The sequence below is a fragment of the Chenopodium album genome, chromosome 27 (assembly GCF_948465745.1).
Source record: "Chenopodium album chromosome 27, dcCheAlbu1.1, whole genome shotgun sequence".
NCBI classification, from domain to species: domain Eukaryota; kingdom Viridiplantae; phylum Streptophyta; class Magnoliopsida; order Caryophyllales; family Amaranthaceae; genus Chenopodium; species Chenopodium album.
Genome location: NC_137860.1, coordinates 6,009,302 through 6,026,036, shown reverse-complemented (window position 1 = coordinate 6,026,036; position 16,735 = coordinate 6,009,302). Strand labels below are relative to the sequence as shown.

The window sequence follows — 16,735 nt, the reverse complement described above, 5'->3', positions numbered from 1 at the left end:
TTTAACATGTAGTACAGTAGTGAAACGCCAGAGAAGTGAATGAAGTGCAAAGGAGTGCAGCACTGCTGCATTCTTACCAAGAAGCAAAGGAGTGCTGCTGCCCGCCTTAAGAAGCCTGCTTTACGATCGATGTAGACACTACTGTTATTTTCAATGAGGGGGCCGGGATAAGGTTTGGCAGTAAGAAGAACTACATCCTCTTAACAAAAGCACTCACGGTCAGTAAAGATTACGAAAGCCAAAGCCATCTCCGCTGGTCTGAAATTGGCAGCACAAAACATTGAAAAATTGGATGTGGTGGAGTCGTGGAGACTAACCATCATCAATTAAGTTTAAGGCTGGGCTTTCTCAAGGCTCTTAGCCTCTTACTGTAGTGTACAGGAGTTATTTTTATATCATCATTTGTGTAGCTACCTTATTTGATTCTTATTTTAATGCATGAGCTTAGTGAAGCCAGTGAAGTGGAACGGTTTAATATGGCACAACCTTCAATTGTTAGACTACTCGACTATTAGAAACAGGAGATAGAGACCCACAAATCAGAGCGCAAAGCAAGGTTTCATCCTAAAACCAATTGATACGGTAATAGAAGAACTAGCCCAGAATAATTACAAACCTAAAGTTTTTTTCTATCTTTTTTAGGGGGCGTTTATAATAAATTCAGTAAACGGAATGGAAAAGATTTATATAAGTAAGGGAAAGGGCAATGATATATGTTACCTTTGATATATGTTTGGTATCTTTATGGAATAGAAACAAATTGAGGGGGTGTTTGGTTCACAGAGTGATATGGGGTTGGAATCAAGAATGGGGTTAAGGTGGTATCGAGTTGGAACTTGATATTTAATACCATGTGTTTGGTTTAATTCTGGAATGGAATATCTTACTATTCTCTCCTTTTATTTGATACCTAAGGGATAGAATGAGCCAAACCCACCTCTCCCCCAAGGTTTCTAAACCCCATACCTCATAGGTTTGAGGTATGGGTTTGAAATTCATATTTTTGACAACGAAACATATGGTATGGGTTTTAGTCATTCTAAACCCATACCTCATACCTATATTTCGTGAACCAAACGCCCCCTGAAGAGTTTATGATTGAGGAGGGAAACTCATTTTGTTTCCACTAGATGGATAAGGGTAACAATTTGGGGGATTTTGTTACCCTTTGGAAACGGTATTTGTTACTTGTAGCTCATACCAAACTAATAGAAAGGGATACACTTATTTTTTTTACGTTTCCTACCTTATAAATTTTCATACCAAACATCCCTTTAGTGTGAAACAAACAATACATACACTTGTACTTGAAATTATACTCCATGATTAAATATAATCAAGATTGGTAATCTGAATAACGATTCTATCTATTTATTTGTTAAATTAATTAGTTGGGCTAATTTATTTAAAAACCGCTTTTAACGGTTCAAGTGCTGATTTATGCACGTCTTTGCTTTCACTTTGGTCAGACCATTAAAAATAAAACAACCAACCATATATGAAATTAGACTCAATCAATAATCATCGTGTCAAAAGACTCGTTCATCATCATCAACAACTTATTTTATCTGTTCCCAATCAGAATTTCAAGAAATTAGGATCAAATTACGTTAATTGATTGGAATTAAAGTGAGTATATATCATCTAAATTTAAAAATGAGCGTGATTCAAATCCTTTTTCGGGTCGATGAAATCTGCAAAAAATATGAAAAATACGACGTTGACAAGCAAAGGGAGCGCAATGCTACCGGTGATGATGCCTTCGCACGTCTCTACGACACCATCGAGTCTGATATCGAGAAATCCATTCATGTATGTGAAGTTAATCAATTTTCGCGTAATTTTCATTTTACGTTTAGAATTTATGGATAAAATACAATGTATATGTAGACGACCTTTAATTTGTTTATATGCAACATAATAAATTATGTGGAGGACAGAAATCGGAGATGGTGGCAATGGAGACGAATAGGGCCAAGGCGGTGGCGATGAACGCCGAGATAAGACGGACCAAGGCCAGGCTATTGGAAGATGTTGCCAAGCTACAAAAACTGGCTTACAAAAAGGTCAAATATTTCTTGCCTTTTTATGATTTTGTGATCAATTCAATATTACTTCGTATAATTTAGCTTCATAATTAATAAAATGTTGCACTAGTTTCTGATCTTTGCTTTGAAATTTGTGTTTATATGGTGTACATGTTTCTCTTTGGATGGTGCATAAAATTTTTATTTTCCTATTTTACTTGTAGACATGTTTTGATAGAGGTATATATAAATTAATCCCGGACTTCAACCATCAGTTTAAGTTTTTAGTTGAGTTGATGCTCTTGTATGTTTTCAATATCGTTTTTTAATCTTCTATCTACCTAGACTTCTAGCTAGGGTGTTGTTGTTCTATTGATGATTTGATTACGACCTAACTACATAAGCCACTTGTATTCAAGTGCACCTATCTGTTAAGTGTGACCTTATCTCATTTGATCAAAGTTGCTTATTTAAATTACTAGGTTAGGTTCCGTGCCATGCACGGTTATTTTAATTATATTACTCCATATTTTCTTTATATAAATTAATTTATGCCTTTATGAATTATGGCATACAAAATAAAAAGTTAATATATTTGTAGAATAAATTATATTCCATCATAATTACACTTCTGTAAAGAGATTATTTATTTCCTTATTAATCTGTACTTAATTGGGTAATAACATAAGAAATGTAAATATTATTATTTCTTTATTTGGTTGACGAAAAAAAAATTCTTTTAAATAACTTCTTTAAATAAAATTTTCTAAATTAAAAAAAAATACAAAATACTAAGAACACACCAGGAGATGACACGACACCAGGAGATGACACGTGTCATTGCTGGTGTGTCTTTTAGTATATAGTTATTGATACAAATGACATAAATTCATTGAGCATAAGAAAATCCCATGTATGCACCCAATCAACTCTAGGAGTACGCAAATACAAATAAAATGGATGTTATAACACGAACTTTTAAATAAAACGGATATTCAGTAAATTACCGAACATCCGTTATAAAGTGACAATAAAATGTGCAAAAGTTACACTAAAACGCGCAAAAGTTACCTTGACATATATAAGAGTTATTTATGCTTTATTGATAAATTTGACAAAAGTGACACTAAATCTGACAAAAGTGTACCCGATGTACTGTAAATTACTGAAAACCGGATGTATACAAAAGTTTTCCGTGTTATAATGTTTTTCCAAATCCCAAGTGATGCAGCTCTTTAAGTTAAAAGGTGAAGATTATTGTTGCAGCTCAATATAGCTTTGCAACAATATAAATACGATTTTCCATTTGATGTGAATGTGAGCTAGTGATGATCAATTGATCACTTTATTTTGTAATCAATGAAGATAGAAATTTTTCTTTTTAGATTTCGATTTAAATCGATCATTTCTTTAATATTCATTATGGTAATGTTACTCAAAAATTTCTTGGTTATAGGTAAAAGGACTCTCAAAAGACGATATGGTTGCTCGAGGTGACTTGGCTATTGCATTAGGAGAAAGAATCCAAGGAATTCCCGATGGAGGAAACAATGCCAAAAATGATGGATGGGCGAGTTCGAGTAATCCTAATAACATCAAATTTGATATGCAAGGGGGTAAGCTCATAGTCTTCATACCACGCAAGTATGACTCCATGTACAACATTTAATCATGCATCATAATATTGCTATGAAGCACATGTGACTTATTAAAGTGAGACTGAAAAAGTTTACGTGTAAAAATAATTGATAGTTCACATTACATAGAGACGATACAAGGGGTAAAAGTGATTCTATGGTTAACTAATGATTGTTTGGGTTACATCAATGCAAACTTCAGATTCACACTTAAACGATGGGTTTTTCCAAGAAACGGAGCAATCGAGTCAATTTAGGCAAGAGTACGAAATGAGGAAGTTGAAACAGGCAAGTACATGTATGTCCATAAACATGTCAAACATTTTATCATATTATTGAGGTTTGTGTATAGTAACTTGAACAAATTTTGGTATCACTATAATAGGATGAAGGTCTAGATATCATATCTGAAGGACTCGAGACCCTGAAGAATCTGGCGCATGATATGAATGAGGTAATTTTCAAATACTTTATATATGTTGTCTTTTATTTAAGGGACGTATGTAGAAAGTACTCCATATTAAGTTAGTACGGTGTTTATTTGATTAATCTATCACATTTATTTAAAATTATTCTCCGTACCAAGTACAGTATTAATTAAAATATGGATTATTAGAAATGATCTCAACTTTCTCTACCTATATGCTTAATTATTTTAACCAATTACAAGTGGGTAAACATATAGCCTTTGCCTATTTAAATGTTGCATTCTTTAACAAGATCTTGGTCAAAAGAAAGTATTATTGGCTAATTTTTAAGTGCTTTAAATATTTGTAACAAAAATCTTGTATTTAAGCTCACAACATAGAATATGTTTCGGAAATCTTGTTGATTAAATTGATGAGATACATTCATTACATTGTTTCCATTGAAAAAACAAATAAAATTGTTTGGTTTTCTATGGTTTACTAACCCCTTTGCTTTGATTTCCTTCTTATTCATAGGAACTAGATAGACAAGTTCCCTTGGTTGATGAAATCGATACAAAGGTTAGATTGCTTCTTCTAAATTTTTTATTGTAACTTTATACATGTAATTATATTAATCATTCATCAATATTTGTAGCTAGGGGAGTTTTAACGATGTAAAATAGTAAAATACTTAAATCTTGATGATTATTAATTATTTATAATCTAGCTTTAACAACGTACTATATATATAAATCTATATATAATTAAGGTTTAAAGCATGAGATCAAATTATTCTTAGCATGTAAGTAGATCGACTAATAGTTGTTTTCTCTCTTGTATCCATGCTACTTAAGGTTGACAAGGCCAACACTGATTTAAAGAACAACAATGTCAGGCTCAAACAAACACTTCACCAGGTACAAATTACTTTTTAACAAGATGCGTGCGTATTTGAAAATTTTTAGATACATCCGAGTGTATCTAATTATTTGCTTGTTTAGGTCCATTTATCTATCTATCTATTTAAAATTGAGAACAATATGACATTTTTGTATGTATGATCAGATAAGATCGAGCCGTAACTTTTGCATTGACATCATCTTGTTGTGCGTGATTTTGGGCATTGCAGCTTATTTATACAAGTAAGATTTTACTTATCCTATCTATCTATTTGATTATTTCAAAAATTATGAGAAAATACATACTAGTACAAAGCTCACTTAAATATAATTATTTTTTTAAACTAATTATTTATTCTAGGTAAACCTCACTTTAGTCACTTGCAATACTCTCTTCTATTTTTTTGGTTAAATGTACATGCATGTATTTTGTATTTGATATTGACTCTAAACTTATAAGTCGAGAATTTAGAAATTTAACTAACGATACGATATTCCATTTTTGTAGTGTTTTGCAGTGAAACGATTTCAGAGCTTTCATGGACTCTGGCAATGGTCTATATGTTACCAAATTCATTGGTCATTAACTATGCATTTCCACATTTGTTTATGTTATCAAGTTCACACGGAGTACGGAGTTTTATAACTTTTCTTTAATTTAACGAGTATCAGTGTATCATTTTTAAGTTATAACGTGTATGAGATATCGCCTTTTTTATTCTCTATGTTCATTTCATATATATATATATATATATTCTAGGCATATGTGCACGCAATGCATGCATGATTGATGTAAAGCTTGAAATTATTTCTGTGATATTGGCCTAGCTATGACAGAATTTAGAAAACCTATTAAAATTATATATATATATATATAAAAAAAAGCCCAAGTAATTAAATGATGACATGTGTCCCTTGATTTGCAAAAAGCGGTTACCGGCCGAGTATATTGGATACCCAAAGGTGTATTATGTTGGAATAAATAAAATGTCGTTTTAATTATTGTGGAGCGACTGAAGCACTAAAAGTTCGTAATAATTTTGACAATTTTTTTTATCTAAGTATGAACAGTGTAAAGCTTAGTGCGTGGTTTTCTAAAAAATAAAAATAAAAATAAAAATTAAATTAAATTAAATTAAATTAAATTAAAAAAATGTAAATAATAACAATGTAAAGCTTAGTGGTAGGATTGATAATATCTTAACAAAACAAGAGTTCAAAAGTTATGAGGCAATGTTTTTTTTGAGGAAAACCGGAATACTGCATTTTATTAATCAACTAGATAAGGTCCCGTACTATGCACGCTAATTTAACTATTAAAAATACTATTACGCCCCGTTCTTTAGAGTTGCTCTGCTCTACTAAAATCTGCTGATCTGCTCTACTCTGCTCTCTATCTAGTTAAAAGTAATACTTAATATTGAATTATTATAATGATAATTAATATTTAAAAATAATAAATAATTAATATTTAATAATAATAATAATTAATACTTCGTATTTAATAATAATAATAAATAATATTTAATAATAATAATATTATGAAAAATTAATAATTAATTAATAATAATAACAAATATTATTTAATAATAATAATATTAATTAAAAATTAATATTTTGTAATAATAATAATAACAATTAATATTTAATAATAATAATATTAATAATAATTAATATTTAATAATTACAATATTAATAATAATAATTAATATTTAATAATAATAATAGTAATAATAATAGTAATTATATAATGATAATAATAGTATTAATAATACTTATAATTAATATTATTAATTATGATAATGATAATAATTGATTTTTTATAATAAATTTTTTTTATAATATTTAAAGATAATAACTAATATTTTGTAGACGCACTAGTATGAATTGATTTTTTATAATAAAAAAACTATGGGTGGAACAAAATAACCAGTTTGAGATTTTGTAGACGCACTAGTATGAATTGGAACTCTTGGAATAACTTGAGCATTAGTTTTAACACCAACCAACACCTTTATTGGTAGAAACGTTAGAACGAGCTTGAACAACAGAAACACCTTCAGCAACATTTAAATCCTTAGCCTGCAAAAAAAAAAAGTTAAATGATGATCAATATTAAAACAATTAATGTTCAATTACAAATACTTATATAAACAGATTAAAAAAACAAAACCTTTGTAAGAGATGATATCTAAATCATCAGATATGTTGGAATGAAGAGTGCTTTCACTATAAGCCTACACTTATCATAACACTATTATTCCTACACCTATCATCTTTATAACTCTCACTACAACAAACAAATCTTTTAATAAAAAATGAATTGTCTTTTCTCCTCTTACTCTTACCAATTCGAATTCCAAAACCGTTCCTAAAAGCATATTCGTTATACATTTCAAAAGCTTCTTCTTCAGATTTAAATTATTAATTTAAACTTAGATGCTTCTTCATCAACAATATCACCCTTTTTTTTCTATTGCACACATTATTATTCTATACTAATATATTAAAAGGCGTCACTAAGAACGTCTATGTGCCACGTAGACCACGCCACGTCACCTACTCCATCTCTTATTATGCCAGATCATCACTACTCAATCAACTAGAATATTGCTTCATATAAAAAAGGAAAAATTATCAGGAACTACACGCTTAATAGGTGTATTTGGAAATAACTGTCCACTTTAAAATTTTATCAAAAAAACTACCCCCCCCCCCCAATTTTAAAAGTTTGGGTAGCACTACCCCGTTCTTATTTCCGGCGAGAAAATCCGGCGTGTGGGGCCCAGCAGTTGGTTTCCCTCCAAAAAGAACACCTAAAAAGACTATTCTACCCCTATCTTCATTTACAACTCCAACTACCTCTCCTCTGTCATTTCTCTCTCCTTCCCCTGCTTTTCTTTCTCTACATGCAGGATTACCATTCATCATCTTTCTTCATCATCTCTCTCCTTCAATCTCCTGTTTTTCTTAAGTTCTCTTACTCTCTCTTTCCTACACAACAAAAGCATTCAATTAGTTCCACCCAATTTCTGTCATTGTTAGTGTGATTGGTACTGAAATTCGCTAAAATGGACAACACCCAGTTGGACGAAGGTGAAAAGGGGAAAGCTACAGAAGATGTAGTTATTAAACATGGAAAAAGAGGAAAAACAAGGTACAATTCCTTAAATTTCACTCCGTAACAATTAGTAGAACTTACATGCCACAAACTTCCTTCTAGGATTAGTGCTTGTCCAGGAAGTCACCATTTTTGGAGGAATTCCACAATAGCATTTGCTTGGGTAAGGGTGAGTTGAGTGAAAAGAAGTGTTTGACATTCTGCAATTGACAAAAAATCACATAATTTACAACCAATAATCCCTAATTAGTAACCCTAGGACAACAAATTTCAATAAAAATCAACAAATTCTCCCCATTGCAAATTACCCCCAATTTATAAGAATCCTAAAACACTATATTTGTGTTTCTGCTAATCTGTAACCCCTAGTTACAAAATACATAAATAATGGAGTAAAATAGACGATTTACCTCTGAATTGTAGACCAATAACCTTTTCCCTTCTTCAATTTGCAATTTTTAGACAAATTTTGATTTTGGAAGTGCGTTTTTGAGAAGCAAGGGGAGGTTGGGGTTATAAATACGATTGTTAGGTGTTCTTTTTGGAGGGAAACCAACTGCTGGGCCCCACACGCCGGATTTTCTCGCCGGAAATAAGAAAGGGGTAGTGATACCCAAACTTTTAAAATTGGGGGGTAGTTTTTTTGTGGGCAGTTTTTTCCAAATACACTTATTAAGCGTGTAGTTCCTATTGTTCCTATAAAAAATGATGATAAAAGGATTCGAACGCCCAACCTTTTACAAGAAAGATAGTTACTTAACCATCTAAGCAAATCATAAACCATGCTATAAACATAAAACTAAATGTATATAATTAATAATCACAAGGTCTAATTAAAGTAGCAACCGGTGCAACGCCCGGGCTACACACTAGTATTTAATTATAAGTGAACATAAAGGGTTTCAAAAATGATCAATATTTAATAAATAAAATGTTCAATAACGAAATTGCACATGTTCAATTTGAAAAATTTTAATACATAATATCATCTTGAAAAAAATTATAAAAACAAATGATCAATATGACATTGAAAATGAATATAAAATGTTCATCGTCATCACAACAAAGTATTAACAATCCAATCATCATAATCAAAATATCAAAATTGAAGCAATGAAAACATATAACACATAAATTGAAGCAACAAAATCGAGTACAAAATTATGTAGAAATAAATAGAGCATCTACATAACACAATATTGATAATCAAAAAGTACAAAATGGTGATCATACGTTGTTGAACAAACGAATCAATCAATCGAACTCCAGATGAAAACACACTTTCGCAATCACGATCAAAATCGGTAGAGGAAGAATTAGACATTGATGATCAACAACGATTATCAAAATCGTAAAAAATAAACTGGAAAATTAGTATTAAAATCAAATGAAGAAGATGAATTGAGTAGAGAGAATGAAGGTACTACAATCAATTGAGGAGAGAGAAAATATGGTTTAAAATCATATACTCCCTCCGTTTCTTATTTCTTGCAACAAAGGGGGTGAGCACGCTTCCCAAGTCAAAACTTTTAAGATAGTAAAGCAAGTTTTAATCCCATGTGATTAACTTTAAAAAAGGAGGGAATTGAAAGGGACCACTTGTTTTTTAAACCATTCACATGGCTGATTTTTGGGAGGGTGTACTTTTCCCTCCTAATTTTTCACCAAATTTCAAATTAAGCCAAATATTCATCAAATTCTTCCCTCCATTTACTTTTCACAAGCAAATGGGGTTATAAAAGGTTCACAAGCAACCAGAAATTTTTTGTTTCAACATTACATCAACAAGTTCTACTCCCTCCTAATGAATACATTTCAGCTTGAATTTTCAAAAGTTAGCACTAACCTAAAACTAATCCTACCATAATTACCCAAATCCTACTTCATCTAACCTAATTAGTGCTAAATTAGGGGCAGCATCTTTGCTTTATCTTCTTCCAAAAGTTGGTTCAGTTTGAGCACGGCCAAAAAGTTGCATCCTCCACTTCATCACCATCCCAAGACCTAAAAAAAAAACAAGGTTAGTATCTGCTCATGGATCATGAAGAATTTTTTTCAATAGAACAGTTAATTGGTGAAGAAAATCAGGGGTATTCAAGTGCATCATCACAGACAAGCAGTGATTTAGAGGATGAATATGCTGTAGAATGGGCATATTCACAAACCGTCAACAATCAGCAACAAACACAGGATGGAGAGAAGAGGAGAGACCTCACCATGGAACAAAAAAAGCAGATAGTGGATGCCATTTTACTCAAAATGCAAGGGGGGGAACTGCCCAGAGGTTTTCTTTCACAACTTTCAAGACAATTTGACATTCACAAATCAACAATGTCAAGGTTAAATGCTGACATAAAGAAGCAGATGGCACAGGGGAATGTCATTGATGTCAGGTCAAAGAAATTAGGCAGAACAGGGCCAAAACCCAAAGAATACTCAGATGAGTGGCTTCAATCTGTGCCACTCTACAAGAGGACCACAGAGAGAAGTTATGCTGGAGCACTAAATGTGTCACATTCAACCACACACAGATTAAGGAAGAAAGGAAGACTCAGAACTCACACAAGCACAAACCACCCAGCTCTAACATCCAACCACAAGGTGGCTAGAATGAAGTGGGTGTTAAGTCACATAAACCCAATACCAAGACAAGGAAATCCAAAGTTTGTTGACATGCAGGACACAATTCACATTGATGAAAAGTGGTTCTACTTGAACCCTGAAACAAGAAAATTTTATCTGCTGCCAAAGGAAGAGGATCCTTACAGGTGTCAGCAATCAAAAAGGTTCAAGGTGAAGGCCATGTTCATGGCAATGATTGGAAAACCACTATATGCAAGAGATGGGACTCTTTTGCATGATGGAAAGTATGGCATTTTTGCATTTGTGAAGAAACAATTAGCCAAGAAGAAGAGTAAAAACAAAGATGCAGGTACATTGGAGACAAAGGCAGTGCAAAATGTGAACAAAGAATCAATCAGGGAAATGCTTATGGAGCATATAATTCCAGCAATACATCAACAGTGGCCAGAGGGTGTGTCTAAAAATGTAAAAATACAGTGGGATAATGCCAGACCTCATCAAGTGCCCAAAGATGAGGAATTTATTGCTGCCTGCCATGCAAAAGGGTTCAACATAGAAATAGTCTATGATAAGTCTATTTTATATATATTTTTATTCCCCGTCCCACGGTTATATTTGTGCTTATTTGAGCTCTATGGAGCTATTTTTATTACTAATATGCGTTTTCTAGTGTTTTTGTAGAGTTGGTATTATTTTGTAGGGATTTGCAGTTTTATGATAATTCCCGAGCTTATTGAACCACTACAAAGATATTGGAGTCGGATCGTATCTATGACCGTATATTTAAAGCCCAAGACCGAGTTAAAGGGATTTGGTTCGGTGAATAAGGGCTCGGTTTTAGTGAAGGAGTCCAAGTTTAACAAACAATAAACAAACTAAACAAGTTAAGGATTGGGCCAAACTTGCTGACCCAATCTCATGAGAGAGCCCAAGCCACGGGTAATTTTTGACGGGCCCGATCGGGCCATTGATCCGCCCGATCGGGTGAGTGTGTTGCAAGGAGATTATGTCGGCTAAGAGTTGTAGGCTATTAATACTCATTGTTTTATCATGTTGGGAGAGTTGACTTTAGTAATAGTTTTTTTTACGGAGCTTTTCTAGAGATTCCTTAGATTTAGTCTTTTCTTTTTAGTTTTTTTAATTAAGCTTTTGTTTGATTACGTTTTTCCAGTTTTGGAGTTTTGATACTTAGAGCAAGATTAGCCCTGAGTCTTAAGACTCAAGATGACATCATCATTTTTTGATTTTGTGATCTTAAGACAAGACTTTGTTTTTTTAATGCATTTAAGAAGCTAAGTCTTAACAAAATCTGAAGTGGAGTCTTGAAAACTCAAGACTCAACTTAAGACTCAACTCTATACACTATACACAGTGTTTTCCCTATATATACATCAAAACACGGTGTTTTGATAATAATTTTTTTTTTTTAGTTCTTTAAATACATTATAATTTATGTACATTTCTTTAAAAAAAAAAAAAAAAAATCTATGTACGTTGTTTTAAAAAAAAATGTATGTACGTTGTTCCAAATTTTTTTTTTATAGATATGAACGTTGTTTTTAATTTTTTGTATACAAAAATCATGATGCTTGTTTTATGTTATCTTAATTATGTACTTATCTTGTTGCAAAAAAAATATTCATACATACCAATCATGATTTAACAATGTTTTTCTTTCAAAAAAAAAAAGTTTGATGACAATTATCAATCAAAAATATATTCAACGTTTATCAATTTAAATTATCCCATTTTTTTGTTATTGTTGGTTGGTTTTTAATATTTATCATGTATGTACCTAGTCATAATTAAACTAGTCTATATGTGTATTATAAAAGCTAAATATCCTATTGATTTTACTATCATTTATTTGTCTTCTTTAAAAGCCTACCAAAAATATAAAGAACGTGCAATATTATAGCTTTCTCTAAATATGGATCCCATTCAAAATTTTGATTTGCAATCTTTTATGAACTTGATTCAAAGCAATAAAAATCAAAATCTACCCTCACAATCATTGCAAAATTCCCAACTCCCTGAATTTTCTAGCCAACAAGGGTTGGAACATTTTGAGGTACAAGCTCCTCCTACGACTACTCAAGGCCGAAAAAGAAAATCGACTCTCTAGACGATTAAAGATGATTTCAAAAAAAAATATTGAAATACATATGTTAAAAGACAAAAAAAATTAATAAATATTTTAAATAAATCTAAAATAAGTCTTAGGATTGAAGAGATAAATCTGATTGAGTTTTAAGGAGTCTTAACATAATTAAAATTGAAAAAAAATAATTAAATTTAATATAAAATCTGATGTGGTAATTAATCAAAATCTTAAGACCAGACAGGGCTAATCTTGCTCTTATGCTTTTCCATTATTATCACACATCTTTTATGCTTTTGTTATTTTTATTACTACGTTTTACGTTCTTCTTGCTTTCTTGCCTTTAGTTTCTTGTTTTATTTGTTGTTTTTAGTTTTAACATTATTTTTTCTCTTTATTTTTATTATGTTTTCTTTAATTGCTTTGATTAATTTAGATTTAATTATGCGTGAGTAGTTTTCTTTCTAGGGTTTATGGGGATCCATAAATAATATGAAGGGGTAATTTATTATTATTGATTGTCAATGCTAGATTAATTTCCTATTGATTGATTTAATACTATGCAATTAGATTAGCGCTGGTTTAATTGTATGAGTTACGCAATATTGATTTGAGATTCGAGAGATGAGAATTAATATTAAGGCCTAGTTTCAATAGGCAGTTTAATTTATAAATGGTTAAGTCGAGATTCGAGAGATGAGATTTAATACCGGTAAATTAACTCTGTGATTGTAATACATAGCGAAAGCCCTTTATGATCTGATTAATTGATACATTGATGATTGATTTATATGTTTTACCCTGGAGTATTATTTATTGGTGAACCTATGCCCTAGGTCCTTTATTCAGTGATTTTCCCCTACTTTTATTTTTCCTTACTCATATTCTTCGTAGTATAATCTTTAATCACAACAACATTGGTTACCCTGATAATTTAGATTATAATAATTAATTAGGAGTAGAAATACTTGTTTCCCTGTGGACTCGACCCTACTTCCCTATCTGCATTAGTTAGAGGACTTAGGTAATTCTTTTGATTTGGGGATACGACTTTACCCTGTCAAAATTTGGCGCCGTTGCCGGGGAAACGGTTTTATTTTTATTTCTGATTATTTTTGTAGTCTAGATTATTATTTTTTTTTATTTTGTTTTCTCGTCTCAGAGAACGCAAGTTCTTTGAGATAGTTTCTCATATTTGTTTGTTTAGTACAGATCAGGAATCAAGCATGAATCCACCGCCAGAGGATTTGCAAATAAGGGAAAACATCAAGTCGATTCTATATCCTTTTTGCAAGCACAATTGACTTCTATTAGCCAGAAATTAGACAATATTAATAATTCTAATTCATCTTCCGTTGCTAATGTTTCTGCTATTGGTACTAACCCTGTAATATTTTGTGAAAATCTTGGTCTTGTAGGTCATTGGGCGCAGAATTGTAGGAGCTCACTTGAGAAGGTTAATGCTTTTCAGGCATATAAGCAAATTAGTCCATACTCCAACACCTACAATGCAGGGTTGAAAAATAACCAAAATATGTCGTACAATAGTACGAATGTGCCTAACCCCCCACCACAGGTACAACAACCACAACAGAGGTATTACCAACCTCCACATCAGAGACCACAACAGGTTGTTACTCCTCCATTTGATTCTGACCTATCAGAAATCAAAACGATGTTAGGTACTATGCAGAAGCAGATGCAGAGTAGAGATGCGCAAATTGACTCATTGATAGCACATAATAAAATGATAGATACTCAGATTGCGCAACTTTCCTCTACTCTGCAAACTCGCCAGCAGGGAGCCCTACCATCACAGCCAGTACAACCTACAGAATATGCGAATGCAATTACCCTGAGGAGTGGTTCACACTATGATGGGCCTCCTATGCCCAAAGATGCTGAACTTGTTATAACAAAAATTGCTAATCCTGATTCCGTTATACCAAATGATGTTGTTACTAGCCCTGCAGGGCTACAGGGAAGTACTAATAATTCTGATAATTCTTTGCAGGGTAAACCCCAGGATAAGAGTGGAGATGTGCAGGGTCCAGCTATTAAACTTCCATTCCCTAATAGACATTTAAAGAGTAAGTTGGATAAGCAATTTGGTAAGTTTCTGGAGATTGTGAAGAATTTGCAGGTAACAGTTCCTTTTACACATTTAATTACTCAAGTTCCTGCATATTCTAAATTTATGAAAGAAATTTTGACTAGAAAAAGATCTATTAGTGAGGTAGAGACAGTTGCTTTTACCGCAGAATGTAGTGCTATATTACAGAATAAATCTCCACCTAAACTAAAAGATCCGGGTAGTTTTTCTATTCCATGTCATATTGGTAATTTGATGATTGATAAAGCTTTATGTGATTTGGGTGCTAGTGTAAGTGTTATGCCATTATCTGTGAGCTCTAAATTAAATATGGGTAAATTAAAAACTACTAATATTACTCTGCAAATGGCCGACCGTTCTGTTAAATACCCTTTAGGTATTTTAGAGGATGTTCCTGTTAGAGTAGGTAAATTTTATATACCTGTTGATTTTGTTGTTCTTGATATGAAGGAAGATTTGCAAATTCCGATTATTTTGGGTAGACCATTACTTCATACTGCAGGGGCAATAATAGATGTGAAAAGTGGTAAACTTACATTATGTGTAGGGGATGATAATATTACTTTTAATCTGAATAATGTCCCTAAAAGCCCCATGTTAGAGGAAAAGTGCTATAGTGTTGATGTGGTTGATGTAAATAATTTTTCTAATAAGCCCCAAGCTCTCGTTAGAGATCCCTTGGAGGCGGTATTTTGTGTTGCATCTTCCGCAGGAAAAACTAATACTTGGAAAGATGATGTGGATGCTATAGAAAGAGCTCTAAATTGTGTAGGACTTGGGTTTGAGGATGAACAAGTGGAGAAAGAGAAGCAAGTTGTAGAGCTTGAGCCCGTAGTGAAAGTCCCACTTGATCGGGAGATAAATGCTCAATCTTGTGGAAAAAAGAAGAAAATCAAGTGTAAAAAGGTGTTTCGAGCAGCAAGTCCCATGAAACAACGTGGTTGGACTCTAGAGGCGGGCCCGGTCGGGCCACGCTCGCCCGGTCGGGCGCGAGACCGCGGCAGCAAAACTAGGCAACTTCAAACAGCCATAACTCTTGCGTTTCTTAACGAAATTTTGCATGTGACCTATCATTGGAAAGCTATTCAAGTCTACTTTCCAATGAAATTAGAATCACATCATTATCATTTGTATAAAAAAAGTTATGAGCAAAATAGTGGACCTGACTCGTCTTTGCCTTTTCTCTTACTAACACTTTGTTTCTATTTTGTCCAAAATTGTACCGAGGTGATGCATTGCAATGTTTGGGATGGTGGTGGAGACAAGTTTGATGATGAAGGGTAGTCACTTGGATTACAAGCTTCCCTTTAAGCCAATGAGGACATTGTCTGATTTAGCTTGGGGGGGATTTCTTGTATATTTAGGTACTCTTTCTTTCCCTTTTCTTTTTATTTTTCTTTGGTGTGCTTAGTTTAGTTTTTAATGTTTTGTTAGTATAGATTTATTGCTTTCTAGTATAGTTTTATCGTTTTCCTATATGAGAAAAATACAAAAAAATTGAAAAATTAAAAAAATCCAAAAATACTTTCCAATGAATTATGAATCATGCTTCCCTGTGCCCCTAGATTAAAATTTTTCGAAAATTATTTTGATTCTTGGTTATTGATGATAAATATTGTGGATTAGTTGATCATGATTTGATATTTGATTGCTTGGATTCCTAAACATGTGTCAATTTTGTCCAACTACTTGTGAATACAGTGCTTGACTAGTTGATTTGGTTAGGAATGTGTGATAGTTCCTGGTATGTCAATGAATTTGAGTAGAGTAATGTTTCATGACTCAATATTATGCACATGTGGAGGACGAAGGCATTTGTTCTTTAGGTAGCCTTCAGATGATTT

General features: G+C 32.4%; 1 protein-coding gene across 1 annotated transcript; it reads left to right on the top strand.

The window, feature by feature from the left end:
- Positions 1 to 1,656: 1,656 nt before the first annotated feature.
- LOC145621196 (syntaxin-72-like) lies at positions 1,657 to 5,220 on the top strand. The gene is made up of 8 exons (XM_081675934.1): positions 1,657 to 1,812; positions 1,941 to 2,066; positions 3,484 to 3,643; positions 3,867 to 3,952; positions 4,050 to 4,118; positions 4,609 to 4,653; positions 4,929 to 4,991; positions 5,140 to 5,220. Exons 1-8 carry the CDS (start codon positions 1,657 to 1,659, stop codon positions 5,218 to 5,220), a joined length of 786 nt encoding a protein of 261 aa, XP_081532060.1.
- Positions 5,221 to 16,735: the final 11,515 nt, after the last annotated feature.

Bases quoted from the DNA above. Each gene is read 5' to 3' on its own strand.
- LOC145621196 (XM_081675934.1), top strand. From the start codon at position 1,657: ATGAGCGTGATTCAAATCCTTTTTCGGGTCGATGAAATCTGCAAAAAA. The intron at 4,119-4,608 runs GTAATTTTCAAA...TCTTATTCATAG, and splicing joins TGGCGCATGATATGAATGAG to GAACTAGATAGACAAGTTCC. The intron at 4,654-4,928 runs GTTAGATTGCTT...ATGCTACTTAAG, and splicing joins TTGATGAAATCGATACAAAG to GTTGACAAGGCCAACACTGA.